Genomic DNA, 19,896 nt, shown 5'->3' with positions numbered 1-19,896 from the left:
CCTAGGGTCTTAGAACTGAACCAGACAGTGCTCATCAGAACCTAGCTAGCAGTGTGCCTACTCCTATCCTGTGCTAACTGAATGTGTTAGCCCTTGGCACAGCCTTGGCACCGTCTCTGAACGCTGTCTCTGAAGGCAGTGTCCCTCAGCTAAAGGAAGGCCTGTCAGTACCACGGCCAGGTCACTGAAGGTAAGGGTTGGTCTCTGAAGCTAGTTTGTCTCTGGCTCCCTTCCTCTGTCTCTATGGCAGTGGTCCTCAACCTTTTAATACAGTTCCTTATGTCATGGTGACAGCCTCCCTCAACTGTAAAATTATTTTCCTTGTTACTTTGTAACTGTAAATTTGCCACTATTGTGAATGGTAATGTAAATAATATCTGATATGTGGGCCCTGTGCTGAGAACCACTGCGCTATGGTGTCTGTTCTGAAAGCTGTCCATGGCTGCCCACCTCATAGGCTGGTTATATTTTGCAGAGTTCCTGTTTGAAATAGGGTCTCTTTGTAGTCCATGATGGCCTCAAACGCGTGTGTGTGTGTGTGTGTGTGTGTGTGTGTGTGTGTGTGTGTGTGTGTGTGTGTGTGTATTGCGTGAGAGAGACTTGGGAGGGAGAGGGAGGGAGGGAGAGAGAGAGAGGCTGGAGCTCACTGACTCAGCCAGGATTGGCTGGCCAGCAAGCCCCAAGGATCCTCCTATCTCCCTTCCAGTGCTGGGATTGTAGGCACATGCCACCGTTCATGCTTGCCCAGTAAGCATTTTACCGGATGAGCCATCTCATAGCAGACCCATGGTCTCTGGCTCCCAAATGAGTGCTTGGATTACACACATGTGGCACCACAGCCAGCCATGTTGTGCAGAGTTTATGTGAGGGTTGACCATGACCACGCTTGCCACATATATTAATGATGGCTATTTCTGGGTTGTAGGATCCCCCCCCCCCCCGCCTTGTGCTTTTCAATATGGTTTCAATTTTTTTTTAATTGAGTGAACATCATCTTTACAGAAATAATTAAGTAATTCTTCTTTCAAACATAATAGCTTACAGAAGGATTTATGGGAACTTCCACTCTGCACAAGTGGGATGACCTGGGGATGGATTGTCTTGGTGATCCTCATTGTGTGACGAAACTTTTAAAAAATAGTTTATCGGTCTTTGAGAAGGACATGGTTTTCTAGTACACACTGAAACCCGAGAGTCCAGAGCTCAGGGGACGATCCGTCAACAGCCTCGAGGGAAATACCAGTGACAGGTCCAGAGAAGCCTGTGTAGACCTGGGTGTATACATCTTGTCATTAAAATAATGGAGTCAGGGACGCACTCGTGGCCACCCTCTTCACCGGCACAAAACATTTGTCGCTGGGGTGCTCGGCCCCAGCAGAACTTGCCACGCTTCCTCCATCCTCAGAGCGTGGAAGTCTGTGGACATTCCTGATTGTCTTCCACCACCACCCCCACCCCCGCGCACTGTGCACAGTGCTGCTTTCACTTCTGCAGCCCAGTGTCAGCCTCCAAGGAGTGCTGTGGAGAACCAGGGGCTCCAGCACAGCCATGAGGTCATGGAGGTGGGAGGGGAGAGGGGAGTGGGACAAGTTGACAGACAAAAGAACTAGAGTGAAGAAAGAAGGAATGATGGGGGGGGTGGACATTTAAAAATGCCACGGGGAGCTGGGCGTGGTGGCACACACCTGTAGTGCCACTTGGACGGCGGAGGCAGGAAGATGAGCAGTTGGAGGTTAACCTGGATCACCTAGCAAGTTCCAGGACATCCTGGGTTGCTTGACACCCTTCCTCAGCAAAACAAAAAACACCCCGTAGATACAAGTTTATGCATGTGATGCAGCCGGGGCAGCAGGGGGTCAACCAGCAAGTGGGTAGCACCAGGAAAGTGCAGAGTGCGCGAAAAAGGACAGAGTATGCCATTTATGTCCCCGTGGGCTGTAAGTGCTTGGAAGAGACAAATTATGTATCAGAGTTTGATTCATATTGGATGTTCTGTCTGGAGTGTGTGTGTGTGTGTGTGTGTGTGTGTGTGTGTGTGTCTGTGTAACTTCGTAAAGGAAATGAACTAAGTGGGACTAAGATTGATGTGGGTCTTACTTAGGCTGGGAGGCATTTCTCTAATACCTCCCACATCCTAATTTATGGATGTGGGACCTAGGGCCCTTCGGGTGAAATCATTTCTAAAAAGAACCATTCTCACCCTGGTTCCATCCCCATCCTGTTGGATTGGGGATGTGCATGCCCCCCCCCCCCCCCAAAATCTCCCAATACTTCCTTTTCAGCCCAGGTCCTCAAATCATTTTGTAATTCTTAATTCAGAAATGGCACAGTAAGGCCCCTCCCCTTCTCTTTCCCCTTTCCCCATTCAGTCTTTGGCTCAGAGGTTGTGGCATGTCACCCCATCTGGCTGCTGGCACAGGGTGCGGTGACTCTAAGATTAGGGCTCCCCCAACCCCACCCCCCACCCCCAACCCCCGAGGAGAAAGGAGTTTAAGCACTAAGTGATGAAGCTCGTTCTGCTGAGAGTCCCAGCAAGCAGGGCGGCGCAGGAGCAGGCAGGCAGCCACAGAGACAGAGATGGGAGGGGAGTGCTTGGCTTGGACCTCCGCCCTTCAAGGCCTCTGTTTCCATGATGTCAGAGAGGCGGAACTAACCGTGCCTCAAATCCAGGAGGCTGCAGCCCCTGCCCAGCATTCGGGTTTGGAGGCCTCCGCCGACTGAGGTGAGCATGCCTCTGTCTTCCTCGCCTGGCTTCCTTGGGCCGTCCTGGACTCAGTCCCTACCTAGCTGGAGCTGAGTTCTGAGCTTCATCCTGACCATCCTATTCTTTGCCAAGAGACCTCATAGGGTCGGCACAGGCACAAACGCTGCTCATAGGAATCCTTCTGTGGGCCGGGAACATTCCCACTCTGACTGTGCGTGGCAACTTGGGGACTGAGCTTGGCGGAAGACACGATCTAAAAGAGCAGTCTCCCAATTCCTTTTTATGTGTCATCGGGAACAGGGTGGGAAATTGCTGTTCCGGCGGCGTTCGGAGCCTGCCTGTCTGCAGACGCACCCTTGACCTTGGATGGAGCCTGTTTCTTTCTTCATGCATCCATTTCCTTTTGGGGAAGAGCTCAGTCCAGGTTGACAACTTCCCAGGGCCTTTTCACCCCCCAACCTGCCAGGGAGATTTCTTTGATCATCTTGAGTCTTTTGGTTAAATCGGTGATGTACCCCCCTCTTCTCTCTCCACCCAGAAAAAGATTTACAAATACAAGAAAGTCCTGAGTAACCCGAGCCGCTGGGAGGTTGTCTTGAAGGAGATACGGACACTGGTGGACATGGCCCTCACGTCCCCACTCCAGGATGATTCCATCAACCAGGCGCCACTGGAAATCGTCTCAAAACTGCTCTCGGAGGTAAGATGCACCCTCAGCTTGATGTGGCCTCCTCCTTCCCCCTTTGAGTTGTCTGTCTTCACCCCATCTTGTTGCCAGCCCCATCTGAGTGAGCAGGAGAGAGATCTACCCATGGTGTGCCGTCCCCCTGTGGTTACTAAAGAAACCAGTGTTTCCCACCAAGCTTTGGGGACATTGAGAGTGAGGCTCGCTGGCTCCAGATGCCTCCGGCCTGTCTGGAGGTAGAGGGTGACTGTTGCCCCTGCTAAGTCCTAGGTCAGACCCAAGATTTGGATGGCGGCTCTGACAGCAGCCGCTGCAGCTACTATGGTCAAGTGCCAGCTTGTGGTCCTCTAAAGCCGTAGATCAGTGGTGCTCAACCTTCCGAATTCTGTGACACTGTAATACAGCTCTTCCTGTTGTGGTGACCCCAACCACAAAATTGTTTTCATTGCTACTTCGTAACTGTAAGTTTTCTACCGTTATGAATCGTAGTGTAAATATCTGATATGCAGGATATCTGATATGTGACCCCCCTCCCCCCAAAGGAGTCGAGACCCAGGTTGAGAAGTGCTGCCATAGAGGTTACCCCACACTCAGTTCTCGACAGTATCCAGGCTGGAGACACAGCCCAGGCAGACCCTGTGAATGGGTTGTTTGATTTCCCCCCCCAAAGGGGTCACCACCCACAGGTTGAGAGCCCTAGATGAGACCTCCCATCCTGCTCTGTCCAGCGAGGCAGGATCTCATTCTGGTTTTGTCCGGCCCTTGTCAGCTTTCTGTCGTGTTCACCCCCAGCTGCCCAGCCCCAGCTGTCCACAGATAGGCGTCGTTTGCCTCGCTCAAACGTTTTAAAGTCCAGACCGTGTGCGTGATGCAGGTGGCGGCAGGAAATTGCCATACATATATGAAGTCGTGAAACAATAAAACAAGGCAAAAAAGTGAAAAAGAATCGGATTTCAGCACAATGGCCATTTCCAGGTTCTCTTTAAAGACGGAAAATCTGGCTACACCGGGCAGCTAGTGCTACTCAGCATCCTGTTCCGGGCTGGCTAGCGCCGTCCACTTTGCCAGGCAGCCCTGTGCTAGAGCCTGTGCCAACGGCCAGGCGCGGTTGTGGACAGTGGAATAACACCAAGCCACTGCCCTCCCAGCCCATGTTCCATCAGGGGCTGCAGCAGTCACGGAGAGGCATCATCCGTTAGCCCCGAGCGAGTCGAGGGAGTATTCCCAAACTCCACGGCAACCCACTGGGATCTGTGCACTGCCCTCAGCGCTGTTTCCTGCACTCTGCAAATAGCCACACTGCTCTCGTTTATGCGCCCTGCCTGGCCCCTGGGGATGCGAGGGTTGCTGGCTCCCTGTTTAAAATAGTCACCATCTGAGTGATGTCTCCATCCCTCTCTCTCTGGAGAGTGCCATCCTCTTGTGTCGCAGTTCACTCCCGTGCATGCTCCCTTCAAACTCCTGAGTACACCATCCCCCTTTCTCCACTGTCCTAGGCTGGCCACCACCGGGTAGCCCAGGAACTCGGGTCCTCTCTGATGCAGAATGCCGGGGGTCCCCCCCCCCCCCCCCCCCCAGAGGAGCTGGTGAGGTAGAAAGTGGTGGCAGATAGACTAGCCGGGTGGATACGCAGCTGGGAGCGAGCTTCGTTCTGTAGAGGGCCGTGTGCTGGTGGGAATCACAGTCGAGGTTCCAAACCTCAGGGCTTCCTGCCCAGTGTCCAGCCCTGAGTTCAGGCTTCGAATCCAGAGTGAGGGAAAGACGCTCACCTTTCAGAAGCCAGGCAGGTAGATGTCCAGTTGTTTAGTAGTGATTTTAAAGTTGATCTGATAAAAAACAACTTGAAGAAGGGCTTATTTTGGTGTGCAGATCGAAGAAGGGACAGTCCGCCGTGGTAGGGAAGGCATGGGAGCAAGAGCCTGAGGCAGCTGGGCACACTGCATCCCCTGTCAGGAAGCAGAGAGAGATGAATGCTGGTGCTCAGCTAACTTTCTCCTTTTATTCAGCCCTGGACCCCAGCCCAGAGATGGTGCTGCCCGTTTAGGGTGGGTCTTCCTATCTCAATTAACCCAAATTAGAAACTCTCTCACAGACATGTCCAAATTTTTGATTCCATGGTGATTCTAAATCTTAGCAAGATGATGTTGATAACCAAGGACGCAGCTAATTAGGGACCATCCCCAGGTCCACCCAGTGACCAGGCTCACATCGCATCTAGGAACTGAGATCACCTGTAATCTCTTTGGGAGGTGGAGGCTGAAGATCCGGAGTTCACTTCCATCCTTGCTGACAGTAGTGAGTTCCAGGCCAGTCTGAGCTACATGAGACCCTATCTCAGAAACAAACAAACAAAACCAAACAAATGATTTCTGGAGAGATGGCTCAGTGGTTAAGATCACTTGCTGCTCTTGCAGAGGACCCAGGTTCAGTTCCCAGCCACTACATGAAAGCTCACAGCTGTGCACATACATACATGCAGGCAGAACACGGGTACACCTAAAATAAATTTATCTTTTTTTTTTTTTTTTTTTAAAGGATTTATTTATTTATTATGTATACAATGTTCTGCCTGCATGTATGCCTGCAGTCCAGAAGAGGGCACCAGATCTCATTATAGATGGCTGTGAGCCACCATGTGGTTGCTGGGAATTGAACACAGAACCTTTGGAAGAACAGCCAGTGCTCTTAACCTCTGAGCCATCTCTCCAGCCCCCAAATTTATCTTTTTAAAAAACCCAAAACCTACAAAAACTATGTAGAGAGAAGTCTCCTTGTCCAGTGAACAGGCTGTGTACACCTGAGTCTTTTCAGAGAGCTGTGTAGGTGCCCACACAGCCTAGCATCGGGAACTGCCCCAGGGTTGAATGCTATAGCTCTGTGCAGAAATAAAAGCTTTGAGCTCAGGGCAGACAGAGCTTCGGGTCCCCGTTCCAACACTGTTTCCTTGTGCATCGGGTCGGTCGCTGTGCTGTGATAAGCCCCAAGTAACTCATTAGTCAGCGGGTCGTCAAAAAAAAAAAGCACCTGTCATCATAAAGCAGGGGCTGGCAAGATGGCCTGGAGGAATAAAGGCCTTTGGTGCCAAGCTTGATGACTCACGTTAGGTCTCGAGTCTACCTGGCAGAAAGAGAAAACCAACTCCCGAGAGTTGTCCTCTGACCCCCACCGTACTTGGTGCCGTGGCATGCATGCATACCCACGTACGAAATGAGTAAATGTAATAGAGAAGGTTTTCAAAGTGAAAATGAAGCAGAATCCGTGGACCAAGCACAAAACTCATCGCCTCCGTAAGGGAAGAGCAGAGCTGGCTTTCGTCTGCTGTGACTCAGAGTGACTAGTGTTTTTTAACAGTTCACTAGAAACAGGCTTCACAGGAGGATAAAGGGATTACAGTCAGAGGAACACCCTTCTGCTTGTCCTGGACACTGCTCAGTGCTTAGACGCTGGCACTTGTCTCAGCCTCCTGTACCCCGGATTGCTGGGGCAAAGGCAGATGTCCGGCTTGGTAGCTTTCCTTTAGCTTCAGCTGGTGCAGGCTTGCTCGATACCCCTGTTCCCATCAGTCTGTTGTGATGGTAGGGACAAGGACCCCGCCTCATGCCAACTCTCAGCTCCAAATGTGGCTTTTAAGAAATGCAAGTGGGGAGCTGGAGAGATGGCTCAGAGGTTAAGAGCATTGGCTGCTCTTCCAGAGGTCCTGAGTTCGAGTCCCAGCAACCACATGGTGGCTCACAACTGTCTATAATTCCAAGATCTGGAATACATGCAAGCAAAACATCAATGCCCATAAAATAAAAATTATTTAGGAAGGAAGGAAGGAAGGAAGGAAGGAAGGAAGGAAGGAAGGAAGGAAGGAAAAATGCAAGTGGGGGCTAGAGAGATGGCTCAGAGGTTAAGAGCACTGGTTGCTCTTCCAGAGGTCCTGAGTTCAATTCCCAGCAACCACATGGTGGCTCACAACCATCTGTAATGAGATCTGATGCCCTCTTCTGGCCTGCAGGCATGCATGCAGGCAGAACACTAACACTGTATATGTAATAAATAAATAAATCTTAAAAATTAGAAAGGAAGGAAGAAATGCAAGTGGACACTGGTGGCGGCCCGTGTCTTCCAGAAGAGAGACAGCTGACAGGTGTAAAAGAGAACAGCAGGAGCTTTGAATTTTCCCGTGATTCCTCCCCTTTCCTCCACACTCGCAGGAGGGCAACGACCGATACAGTCAGTTTAACAGACTCCAGATCCAGGAGGGAAAAAAAGAGCAAAAAACAAAGCAAGTTTATTAACCTAGTTTTGTTTTAGACACCCACTGTCAAATGTGTGTTTAGCTGGAACATCTCGGGGGCACTCGTGGTGCATCAGTGTTCCTTGGGGGCCTACTTTGAGAACAACTGGAATAACATAGTGATCTAAAATAAAAGGTCTACCCAGCGCCGAGTGGAGACTCACAAAAGGTCTGTTTTCTTCCTCGTGTGTCATGAACCCGTCGTCTGGTTCTAAGCGGTGTTAGAACTAAGTCTGAATCCTCATGCCCCATGAGGTGCAGGTATCAAGACCCCCATTGGCCAAAGTGGTAACTGAGTCTTGACAAGACATGAGTCACCCCAGGCCACAGAGCTGTGAGATGTGGGCAGGAAGCTCCGTGTTCCCTTTGCCTGCTCTTCTCGCTTCCATTCTGTGACTGTGATAAAGCATCCTGACCAGAAGTAACTTAGGAAATGAAAGGGTTTATTTTGGCTTATAGGTTGTAGTCAATCATTGAGGGAAGTCAGGGCAGGGACTCAGGAACTTGAAGCAGAAACCACAGAGGAGCTCTGCATGCTGGCTCACTCAGGCTTGTGCTCAGCTAGCTTTTTACACAGCCCAGGACTGTCTGTATAGAGCATGGTGCCGCACACGGTGGGCTGTGCCCTCCTACATCCATCAACAGTCAAATTGAGGCGGTCCCTACAGACATGCCCACAGGTCAATCCAGGCTGTGTTAAATTGACAATTTAAGTTAACGAAGATGTGCCCACTTTCCTGCCCTGTCCCAGAGTTGGCCTGATGTGTTGAATGAAGAAGTGGCTGCAGGAGGGGGCTGGGGAGCACTGAAAACGTTTTGCCGTGCTGTGGATCCTTGGGACCAAGTGCCCGGTTTTGATGACTGTGTTTTCCTTCTTTCTCTGTCCTTTAGAACACAAACCTGACCACTCAGGAGCACGAGAACATCATTGTGGTAAGTTGCCTTGACAACCTCCCTCCCATTCCCTCATCCCTCTAACGGCCCGCAGCCCGGTGCCCAGCCTGAGATTCTTCCTAAAGCACCAGGCTGCACCACAGCCCCGGCCATTGACAGGTCACTCTGCTGCCCACTCCCCATCCTGCCTCGGGATGCAACCCAGAGCACAGCTGACTGGACAAGGGCATGATGGTCAGTCTTTGGTGTTCACTGCGAGCAGCTCTCTGTCACCCTCTCATTCCCAAGTCTCCAGGGAGGTGTGACTTTCACTTACAGCCATCACCCTGTTACTGGCCAGGTAAACCCTCTCTTTCTTGCCCCGGTTATGTCCCCTAATTAATCCGTGACTAAAACCCCTCTAGTACACACAGTAAGATAATCTTTCTCAGAATTCAGCAGCGTCCTAAGCACCTTTGGGTAAAATATTTTCCTGGGCCATTTTAAGCCCTGAGACGTTGTAATGAAAAGGAAAGAAATGGGATGGTATGTGTGTCCTGCTCTGTTACCTGAGTTCGCCAATGGTAGGTGCCACCCTGCCATCACAAATTCATCTGTCGTAGGAAGACAAATGCATGGGATCACTGCAAAATAGAGGTCTGTAGTGTGGGGAGTGGAGTGACAGAATCCTGAGAGAGCACCGGGAAGTCTCCCAGGGCAGTGACATCTGAGCTGGGCTTTGAAACATCAATAGGAGTTTGCCAGATGAGTAAAGGCATCCTGGGAAGAGCAAACAGCTGTGTGGTGCAGAGGTTAAAGCAATATGGCATACCGTGGAAGCTTCAGCATTCCTAGAGCATAAAGTATAAGGGAGCAGGAAGCTGGGAAACAGAGCTAGCATTGGAGGTGAAGCCGGACACTGGTCTGGAGAGAACAGGGTGAGCCTGTGAGGAGAGGCTGCAGCTTTGGGAGTAACATGCTAGGCCTGGTATCCCTCGGGCTTATCCAGCTGAGCCAAGCCCTGTGTACACATCGGGAGGTGAGCTGCTGACTTTTCATAGCTCCGTGGGATCAGGAGCACTTTTCCCCCCGCTCTGGCACCTGGTGCATACTTTCTCCTGGTGTCCTCTCAGAGAGTCAACTTGTGTAGCAGACCTTCACAAACCCCAGCTCTGTCCCACCAGAGGCTGGCCCTGCCATTGGAGGACTGGCTTTGTGGATTCCAGGTCCCCAGCAGATCAGTCATGATTAAAAGCATGCCTCAGTCGGGGTCAGGGGTGGTAATGGATGGCGGAAGGTCATAGGGGAGAGCCAGCTGGTCCTGTTTGCCAGTCGGGCTGCTTCCAGAACCAGGTTCTCTTGAAGTGTGGGAGAGTGTCACTACAGGGAAAGGCAGTTAGAGAAAGGACCAGTGTGCACAAAGACCGTGGTGAGACCAGCTGGGTCAGTGCTGGTCTGAGTGAATGCTGCAGAGGAGATTGTGTCGAGGTCCTTCTAGACACCATGGCCTGGAGGGAGCATGAGACCCTGGCATACATAGAAGCCTTGGGGAGAAGTTTATTCTGAGGAACCTGGCTAAAATGGCCACATTAAGGCCTATGTTGTCATCACCCCCCGCCCCCCCCTCCAGTGTATAGGAGTGCCGCACCCCCCAGCAGAGGCACATGGGCTCGCACACACATCCCGCACTGGCCCGCTTTCCATGCTGGTGAAGAAAGCAGACTTAATGCTAACATGGGTTCAAGCTCAGAGAATCTAGACCTGGCTGTGACAATTACTTGGAGAACTTTTTAAAAAAATTTTTTAATTATTTATTACTTTATGTGTGTGGGTGCTTTGCTTGTGTGTGTTTATGTGTGGGGGTGTTTTGTCTGCCTGTGTGTCTGTGTACCATGTACCAGCAGTGCTAATGGAAGTCAGGAGAGCCCATTGGAGAAATCGCCTGAGTTACAAACGGTTGTGAGCTGCCATGTTGTTGCTGGGAACTGAACCTGGTCCTCTGCAAGAGCAGCCATCTCTTTAGCCTGGGTGAAGACATTTTAGTGTTATTAAAAACAGTTGTCCTTGGGCTAGACCTTAGCGGTTATCAACCTGTGGGTCTCGACCCTTTGCGGGGGTTGGAACGTCCCTTTCGCAGAATTTGCTTATCAGATATCCTGTATAACAGATATTTACATTATGTTTCGTAACGGTAGCAAAATTACAGTTATGAAGTAGCAATGAAGTAATGAATAGTTGGAGAGCCCCAGTACGTGAGGAACTGTGCTAAAGGGTCCCAGCATCAGGAAGGCTGAGAGCCACTGGGCTAGCGCCATGATGGCTCATCAATTAAAAGCACTTGTTACTCTTTCAGAGGACCCAGTTTCAAGTGCCAGTTCCCACGGTGGCTCACAACCATCCGTAACTCTAGGCACTCATGTGGTGTACCCATTCATACGCACCTGGGGCACTTAGCTAGCTTGTGCAAGGTCCTGGGTTCAATTCCCAGCACCACCAAAAAACAGAAAGAGGGGGAAAGTGTTCAAGATAGTAAAAAATCGTCACCCTCAGGACCTGTGGGTGATTCGAGGACCTCTGAGGATGTCAGCCTCTACAGGTGTCTAAGTCTCTGGTGGAAGACAGGATGGCATTGACACATAACCTCTGCACATCCTCCTGTGTGACCTCATCTCTGGATTTTAGACCATCTGGTACAATGTGAACAGGTGCCAGCTACCCCATGGTAGTGCCTTGGGGGACAATGGCAGCAGTCTCTACTTTCTGTCCAGACACAGTTTTTTTTCCCCCCTCCAAATATTTGGAACCATGGTTGTTACATACAGAGATGAGGGGCCCACAGATAGAAGGCTGACTTAGCTTTGATATTGCTAGTATTTTTCTGTGCTTTTGTTGTTGTTGTTGTTAAGTAGGTTTTGAGCCAAGCCTAGTGGCACAGGTGTATTTTCCTAGCTACTTAGAAGACTGAGGCAGAAGGATCACAAGTTCAAAGTCTGCCTGGGCCACATAATGAGTTTAAGACAGTCTGGCCAATTTAATGAGACTTTTCTGGAAATAAAAAAATAAAAAGAGGGCTGCAACATTGGCTCAGTGGTAGAGCCCCAGCCTAGAGTGCCCCAGTGAGGGACTGGGGTGTGGCTCAGTAGTAGAGCCACTAAGGTGGGTGGAGGCCTAGATTTTCTATCCTTAGAACTAAAAAAAGGAGGGGAGAATGGCTTTGCCCTTCTCCCATTACCATTTTAAGGGGCTGTTTACACACAGTAACAGCTTCTGGCCAGGGTCTTGTTCTTCATGAGAGCAGTGTGACAAGGGACGTGTTCCATATCTGTCTCCCCACCTGTCAGTGCAGCCTGGAGATCCTTTCAGGTCTTTCTGTAAATGTCTTGCTCAAACGCCTCTCCCTCTGCATAGTGACATCTGCAGAGGGAAATTCCTCATTTTGAAGGTACCCTGGGCATTATCAGAGTGCGACAATTCTTCGTCTCTGGCCTTCACTCTCAAGAGGCCTTTGGAACAGAAATCTCTCTTAAGTGTACCAGGTACCCCTTGGGGCCAGTGCACCCTCATGAGACCTACTTTCATAAAGATGCCTCTAGGAGGCATGTCCAACCTTTTGACATCATGGCACAGCATTGGCATCTGCAGAATTCATGCTCAGGAGCCATGTGTTGAGTTACCAAAATAATTACCCCAAAACCTCTATATTTTAAACTTACTGTGTATGTGCCGTGGTGTATGCGAGGAGGTCAGCAGGCAACTGGAACCGGTCCACTGGTCCCTTCTCTGTGGGTCCCTGGAACCAAACTCAGGTCATGAAGCTTGCACAGCAATCCCTTAACCCTCCAGGCATCTCACCAGCTCTGTGGGTAATGTTTTGAAGTTTGTGATTTTGTGAACTGCGTTCGTGGCGATCCACAGGCTGCAGTCTGGACATGCTTGTTATTTTTATTTAACTGCTGTCCTTTCCAGTCCAGTGGCTTCAGTGCTCAGACTCCATAAAAATGCCAGTTTGGTGCCTTTCGCATGGGCTGCTCCGGGTTCTCTGAGCCATCTTACCTAACATGCCAAGCAAAGGGCCTGGCTTCTAGAAAGATTCAAAAAAAAAAAAAAAATGAGAGCTTGCTTATTGATTCTATCAATATATTTAAATACAGTCGGCACTTCGTGACCAGCCGAGACCTAGCAAACTCCCTGACCCACGGTCTCTGTCTGCCCCCGTGGGCCTCAGGATCAGATGGGGTTATGACTTGTTGGCCTTGGCACTTGACCACGGCTATCAGCGCTAAACCAGCCCCCACTATCCCCTCTGTAATTCACTTCCATTAGGAAGGAGGCCTGGCATGAAGGGACTAGAGAGACCTAACCCAAGGGGACCACACCCTGCCCTGCACGGGTACCCGGGTAGAACATGGGCAGTGCCTCGTGAGCAGAGAAGGGGCCTCCCATCCTGTTGCTGCCTCTGTGACCCGAAGCCTTCTTTTGTTTAATGAGCAGGGCTGTGCTGGGTTGTCTGGCCCTGGGGTGGAGAGTTGGGCACGGTCCGCTTCCGGGAGGCAGAGGAAAGACAGCAGATAACTGAGGCAGTGACTGGGCTGGTCAGGTCACAGGGAGGCCTACCACTGCCTTCCATATCATGCTGTCCTCATTGCCTGGTTTCTCCTTCAACATCATCCTTGTCCCCATACTTTGGTCTGTTCCGTGGTAATGTGAGGAGTGGGGCTGTCTATACCTAGAGTGAACAGTAACCCACACATGAGGTCGCCAGAGTGGCTCCTGGTTCTGCTGCCTGCCAGCTGTGCCCCACCCTCGGCCTGTGCCTTCACCTCTCCAAACTCGGCCTTCCATTCTCAATGGATCAGTACAAACTCCTGCATGTGGACGGGTCACACAGTTGTAGTCAAGCAGGCTGGCGTAGGGCACTGAAGACCACCATTGCGAACGCTGTCATTCTGTCGTCTACATGTCAGTTGCTCTGTGTCTGGGTGGGATGGTGAGAGGTGGGACTTGCCCTGCACTGGCCTGGGGATCCCTGACCTCAGTTGCTGGGACTGCCCAGCCGCAGAAATGGAGCCGGAATGACACGGTAATAATCTTTTTTTTTTTTTTTCTTCCAAAAATCATTGGTATTGTGTCAGTTGAAATGGAAGGTGTCACCTGTGGCTGGTGGCCACCATGCTGGATAGGACTAGACAGAAGAGAAGAGGTCTGAGCACAGCTCTGCCTGTTGGTCTGAGTGGTGGCTGCTGCCGCTCTGTCTGTCGAGATGACTTCCTCTCAGAGGACTGCCCACCTGAGTAACCGGTCACCAGCAATCTCGATCTTTTAGTTCCTCCTCTCTGGTACCAGGCATTGAACCTGGGGCCTCACACATACTAAGTAAGCACCCCATCACCGAGCTGCATCTTAACACTTTTTTATTGTAACTTGTTTGTTTGTTTGTTTGTTTTGTTTTTGTTTTTATTTTTTCAAGACAGGGTTTCTCTGTGTAGTTTTGGTGCCTATCCTGGAACTCGCTCTGTAGACCAGGCTGGCCTCGAACTCACAGAGATCCACCTGGCTCATAACTTGTTATTTTAACATAAAGTCTTGATGTCCAGTTGCCCAGGCTGGCCTCAAACTCACTCTGTAGCTCAGTCTGACCCTCCAGTTCCAGACCCCTGCCTCAGCCTCTCAAGCAGCCGGGATGACTCCTGGACCTGGCTCATCTCCTCTATGTAGTTAGTCTTTTCCACACTTACCCCTAGAACCAGCCAGGCCTTAGTGTTACACAGCAGACCCCAAGGAGACTTGGGCTGCACTTAAGACAAAGCCACTTGCTCCAGTGGTCTTGTTACTAGGAGAGGGCAAGACCAGGATTTCAGCCAGGACTCTGCCCAGCCTGTGTGCTCATCCCTAAGGTTGGTGCCAGGAGCCCAGCCACCCCTCCTCTCCCCACCCACACATGCACAGATAGGAACATAGAAGATTCCCAGATCCCTTAATTTTTTTTAATGATTTATTTATTTTTGTTTTACATACATTGATTTGCCTGTATGAGGGTGTTGGATCCCTTGGAACTGGAGTTATAGGCAGTTGTGAGCTGCCCTGTAGATGCTGGGAATTGAACCCGGGTCCTCTGGAAGAGCAGCCAGTGTTCTTAACCACTGAGCCATCTCCCCAGCCTCCTGGGGTTTAAAATTGCATCATGTTCACCCAGTAAGATGTCCTGCTGCTTAGTCAGGAGTTGTGGACTTGAAGGTGATATGGATAAATGCCAGCTAGGCATGAAGCCTCTTAAGTTAGATGTGCCACTGTGGGACTAGTCTGGAGTCTTCCCGCACTCTGGAGTCCTGATCTGTACATTAGCAAAGGAGCTCTACCGAGTGGAGGTAGAGAGGGATGTTTGTATTTCATTGCGTGGGGCTCTCTTCTGCAGACCACTCCCCTCGCTCCCACCCCACCCCCACCTCCACCAAGTCCTGCTGACTGATGGCTTTTCCTTTTCTTGTAGGCAATTGCGCCTCTGCTGGAAAACAACCACCCACCACCAGATCTCTGTGAATTCTTCTGCAAGGTATGGTATCGCTGCAGTGTGCTACCAAAGGCCACCACCTTTTGCACCGGTGTGCAAGCTAGAGTGCGTGTGAATGCACTGGCTGAACACGAGTCTAGTCAGGGTCCCGGGTGCAGGCAGGAAGGAGGCTTGCAGGTACCCGTCTTGGGGCCGCTGTCCTCTTGATTGACAGACAGGCTAAGGAAGAACCGGGCGTCTGGCTTTTCTGTGGACTATTCCTGGCTGTCTTGGGAGGCAGCTTGCAGCCAGTCTTCTGGATTCCTGACGTCAGAGCTGGGTTATTCTTAGCTGAGGCTCCTCTGAGCACTGGCTGGCCCAGGGTAGGGGCCCGGCTGCAGGGCTTTCCCTGGACAAGGGAAACTGGCAGCATGTGCCAGGTCAGCTTGGAGGAGCCACAGAGCAGGGCAACATGCCCAGGGACCTGATGCCAACCTCACAGCAGTTTGTATGCAGCATAGCCAGCCACACCAGGGGACAGGGCCTTCCCAGAACAACAGCTCACAGCCTGGAGGGGCTGGGCTGGTACACAAATCTGTCTGTCCTTTGTTCTCTCTCTCTCTCTCTCTCTCTCTCTCTCTCTCTCTCTCTCTCTCTCTCTCTCGTGTGTGTGTGTGTGTGTGTGTGTGTGTGTGTGTGTGTGTGTGTGTTTACTGTAATAACTTGATATCCTTGGAACGACACATGCTTGCCTCTTTCATCTCCCAAGCACTGCATTGTCACAGCCCTGCAGACTGACCTCCTTTGTCCTCACTCTGTGGTTCCCTTAAGCACCATGTGGGGGCCCTGCCCCCTTCTGCAGCCCCATGCTGCCCGTTGGGAGCCTGTCAGCTGTGCTCATCATGGAATAAGCGTGTGAAGCAGGAACAGGGTCCTGGGCGGAAACCCTAGTTTTTCTGTCCCCTGGATGGCCGGCCTCAGAGTGCTGGGGGTGGGGCTTGGAAAAGGGGACGAGACTGTGTTCTCTTTGGCTCTGCTTCATCCTATAAGGAGACCTTTCCCAGTGACTCACTCATTGACCAGCCCATGGCATCCGGGGGGGGGGGGGGCAGTTCAGGACCCAGCACAGAAGCCCCTTCTTCATACGGTATAGGCAGTGGGCCCTCTCTCTGGTCCAAGCCAGCGAGCATCCATCAGCATGGCAAGCCCACACAGGAGAGAGGCCTCTGCTCCAACATTCATTGTCGGCTCCTAGGCAGATGGAGTAAAAGAGCCCAGGCCTTTGGCATTTACTTATTCTATGTGTTGGTGCACACATGTGCCATGGTGAGTGTGTGGAGGTCACGGGATAACTTGTTGTTGGGAGTCAGTGCTCTCTTTTCACCTTGTGGATTTTGGGGATCAAACTCAGGTTGTCAGGCTTGGTGACAAACCCCCCACCTGCTGAGCAACCTCACCAGACCCCCAAAGTAAGTCTTTTCCCTGGGGTTCCTGCTAGCGGGAAGTAAAGTAGGAGAAAATGGACGTTGGGCAGTCCCTGCTGGAAGAGGCGAGGATCTGGCCAGTGCCTTGGGGCTTCAGGCTAAGTCCAGGGAGAGGAGCTTTATTGCTACAAAGCCCTCCCCTCCAGCCCCCAGGTCCTTTCTGAGAGTCTCTGAGGAGTCTCCAGACAGTGCTTCCTGCTGGACATCCAGGCCTCAAACACAAAGGTCTGAGGAAATTTTGCTGGCCGGATTTCCCAGAAAAGCCCTGGGCCCTTCCTCCCAGGTCCATTGGCCTCAGTAAGAGTTGCAGATGGAACTCCTCCGGAGCTCTCAGGGGCTCATATGTACAGCAGATCAGTCGGGTAAGATCAGTGGAGTAAGGGAGCTTGTCTGCTCAGCAGAAGTCCTTCTCTTCAAAAGCAAGGCACCAGGGGATGGAGGGTGTGGCTTAGCGATAGAGCACTTACCTAGCACAGACCCCAAGCCTTGCATTTGATCCTACCCCTGCATAAAACTGGGTGTGATGACTCACACCTGTAATTTCCCAGCACTCAAGAGATGGAAGATAGGAGAATCGGTGTCAGAGTCATCTTTGGCTGCACAGTAAATTCCAGGCCAGCCTGGTCTATGTGAGAACCTGTCTTAAAAAAAAAAAAAAAAATGCCAGTGTGAGGGACTCCATGATGATGAGGAAGGAGGAGCCAACCTTGGCCTGTGGACTCCTGCAAGATATTGACAGCAGCCACTGAAAAGCCAGAGGCCACCCCACATGCAGAATGTTCGTCAGCTCATCAGACAAGCCTGCTGGGCCTTACATAAGGAATGTGATTTGAGGCAGAACAGACCCACCCGAAAGGATCCTAAGAGCAACAAAAGATCCTATGTCCTGTCCATTTTTTTCCCCTTATTCTCATAAAGGAAAAGCACGATGCTCTGTGGGTTTTCACCTAGTTGAGTTAGAAACCTAAGACCACCCATAGATGTGTATGGCAGGTTTAGTCAGTTGTCAGAACTTTGAAGTAACCAAAAGTGTTCCTCAGTAAGTGAATGGATATTACCTGTGGTCTGTCTATGCAGTGGGATCAGTGAATGCGTGTGCACGTGTATGCACATGCATGCAAAAGTCAGAGGACAACCTCAGGTGCCTTTCCTCAGGCAGATTTTGTATTTTGACAACAGTTTCTTCACTGAGGTGGGGCTTGCCAATTGGCTAGGCTGGCTGGCCAGTGAGCCCCCTCCTGTCTCTGCCTCCTGGGTGCTGGGATTACAAGCATGTTGCTTTTCTCTTTTATGTCTGTGTAAATGTATGTCACATGTTACATTTATGTGGGTTCCCTTGGAGGCCAGAAGAGGGCACCAGATTCCCCGGAGCTGGAGTTACAGGTGGCTGTGAACTGCCCAGTGTGGGTACTGGGAACCAGATTCCCATCTTTAACAGCTTAGCCTTCCTAACCTAGTTCCCTCTTAACCATGGAGCTGTCTCTCCTGCCTCCTGCCTGGGTTCTGGGGGTGGAACCCAGCAAGTGCTCCACTGAATCATCTCCCCAGGCTCCATCATGGGACTCTTAGCACTGCAAAGAAATGAGCAGCCAGGTGTGGTGGTGCATACCTGTAATCCTAGCAGTGGGGAGACTGAGGTAGGAGGACAGCCTGAACTACTTAGTGAGACCTTGTCTCAAAAAAGGATGGGAGGCCGGGTGGTGGTGGTGCACGCCTTTAATTCCAGCACTCAGGAGGCAGAGGCAAGTGGATCTCTGTGAGTTCGAGGCCAGCCTGGTCTACAGAGCGAGTTCCAGGACAGGCTCCAAAAACCAAAAAAAAAAGGAAGGGAGAAAAGAACAGTGAAGCCTCAAATAGCCAGCAGGGAACACTAGCCTCACATCCATGAGTGTTACCACTTGGGGACACCATACTGCACAGGCTGCATGCCTTTGTGATTTCAGCTATGAGTTAAGCATCTATAGTTCCCAAATCTGAAATCCACGATGCTCCACAGGAAACTGTCAAAATCGGTGCACTAAAAACATGGCATAAAATTACCTTCAGGCTCTACATAAAAAAAAGAATCTTCTACTCTTTAGGTCTCCATATTTCAGACAGGGCCTATTAACTTGTGCATATGGCTCTGGGAGGGGCAGGCTGCTAGGGAGGTTCAGAGTTCAGTGGTTGTAAAGGCTGGAGGAAAGGCAGGGCGCTAGGCAAACAGAGTTCAAGGCAATACTACTATATACCAGTGTCAGGGTGGTGCGTATCTCTGGCCTTGGGTCCAGATCCTTAGAATGTGCACCCAGAGGCCACCCTAGTGTAGACTGGACTAAAGACCCTGGGACATGCACTGGCATGTCACAGGCTAATCACCTGGTACTGTGAGCAGCTGACCGATGGGAGACTATGACACACCTCCACTTTGCAGTTTTCCTGTGAGCCTAAGCCTGCTCTAAAGCATTCGGTCTTCTTAAATAAGCTGCAGCAACGTTCAGCCGGGGAAACTATCTCCTTGTTGGGCTTGGTAACATCCTCTGGCCTCTGGAAGCAGCGGGCTGTGGGTGGGGCTCCCCCATCCTGCACTGACTCTGTCCCTCTCCCTCCCAGCACTGCAGAGAGCGGCCCCGGTCCATGGTGGTCATCGAGGTGTTCACACCGGTGGTTCAGAGGATCCTTAAGCATAACATGGTGAGTGCCCAGACAGCCTTGGGTGGGCGGGCGTGGCCAGTGGCTGTTTCAGGAGCTACAGCTTGGTGCAGCCTGTCCTCCAGGACTGTGTTGTCCTTCACTCAAGCAGGCAGAGAAACCTTTTTTTCCAGTAGGTGAGAATAGATGCTGTGGCTGGGGGCGTGGCTTCCAGGCAGAGCGGTCCCCACTGTGGGACATAGGCAGTACTCTGCTCTCCGGGATGTGGAGGGGGACTCCTCACTCTTGAAGGATGCACTGAGCACATCCTTCTGAAGGGCATGTGTGGAGGGGCGAGAGCAGCGTCAATGGGAAAAGCCTAGCACATGTGGCCTCAGCTGGGCATAAATATCAACATCACAGTGGTGACTGCAGGACCCTCACCCTGAGGACTCCCCTCCCCTCCCCGTAGCCTGTCACCCCAGCACAATCTTAGGAAACAAAGTATCTGCCCAGATCATTAAAATCAGGAAAAGTTTGAGCAGGTGCCCAGGCCAGAGGAAGGACCCATGACAACTGAATGTCATGTGCAGTCCCGGATGGGACCCCAAAACAGACAAAGGACATTGTGAGGGCTGGAGATGTTCAGTTAGTAGACTATTTGCCCAGCATGCATGAGGCCCTGGGTTCTATCTCCAGCACCTCATAAGTCAAGTGTGGTGATGTCCCCCTATAATCCTAGTCCTGGGGAGGTGGAGGCAGGCAAGCCAG

General features: G+C 51.2%; 1 protein-coding gene across 2 annotated transcripts in view; it reads left to right on the top strand.

Annotated features, from left to right (window-relative positions):
* The window catches only part of Cmip (c-Maf inducing protein), a 200,765-nt gene that overhangs the window by 148,385 nt on the left and 32,484 nt on the right, over positions 1 to 19,896 (top strand). For both annotated transcript variants that reach the window (XM_052729705.1, XM_052729706.1), the window contains 4 exons: positions 3,243 to 3,404; positions 8,563 to 8,604; positions 15,032 to 15,094; positions 19,108 to 19,188. In XM_052729705.1, coding sequence (XP_052585665.1) covers positions 3,243 to 3,404; positions 8,563 to 8,604; positions 15,032 to 15,094; positions 19,108 to 19,188 — 348 coding nt within the window. The remainder of the gene's footprint in view (positions 1 to 3,242; positions 3,405 to 8,562; positions 8,605 to 15,031; positions 15,095 to 19,107; positions 19,189 to 19,896) is intronic.

This window comes from Peromyscus californicus, unplaced genomic scaffold (assembly GCF_007827085.1).
Source record: "Peromyscus californicus insignis strain IS unplaced genomic scaffold, ASM782708v3 Scaffold_8__1_contigs__length_139910024, whole genome shotgun sequence".
NCBI lineage: Eukaryota > Metazoa > Chordata > Mammalia > Rodentia > Cricetidae > Peromyscus > Peromyscus californicus.
This window is presented reverse-complemented; position numbering and strand designations above follow the sequence as displayed.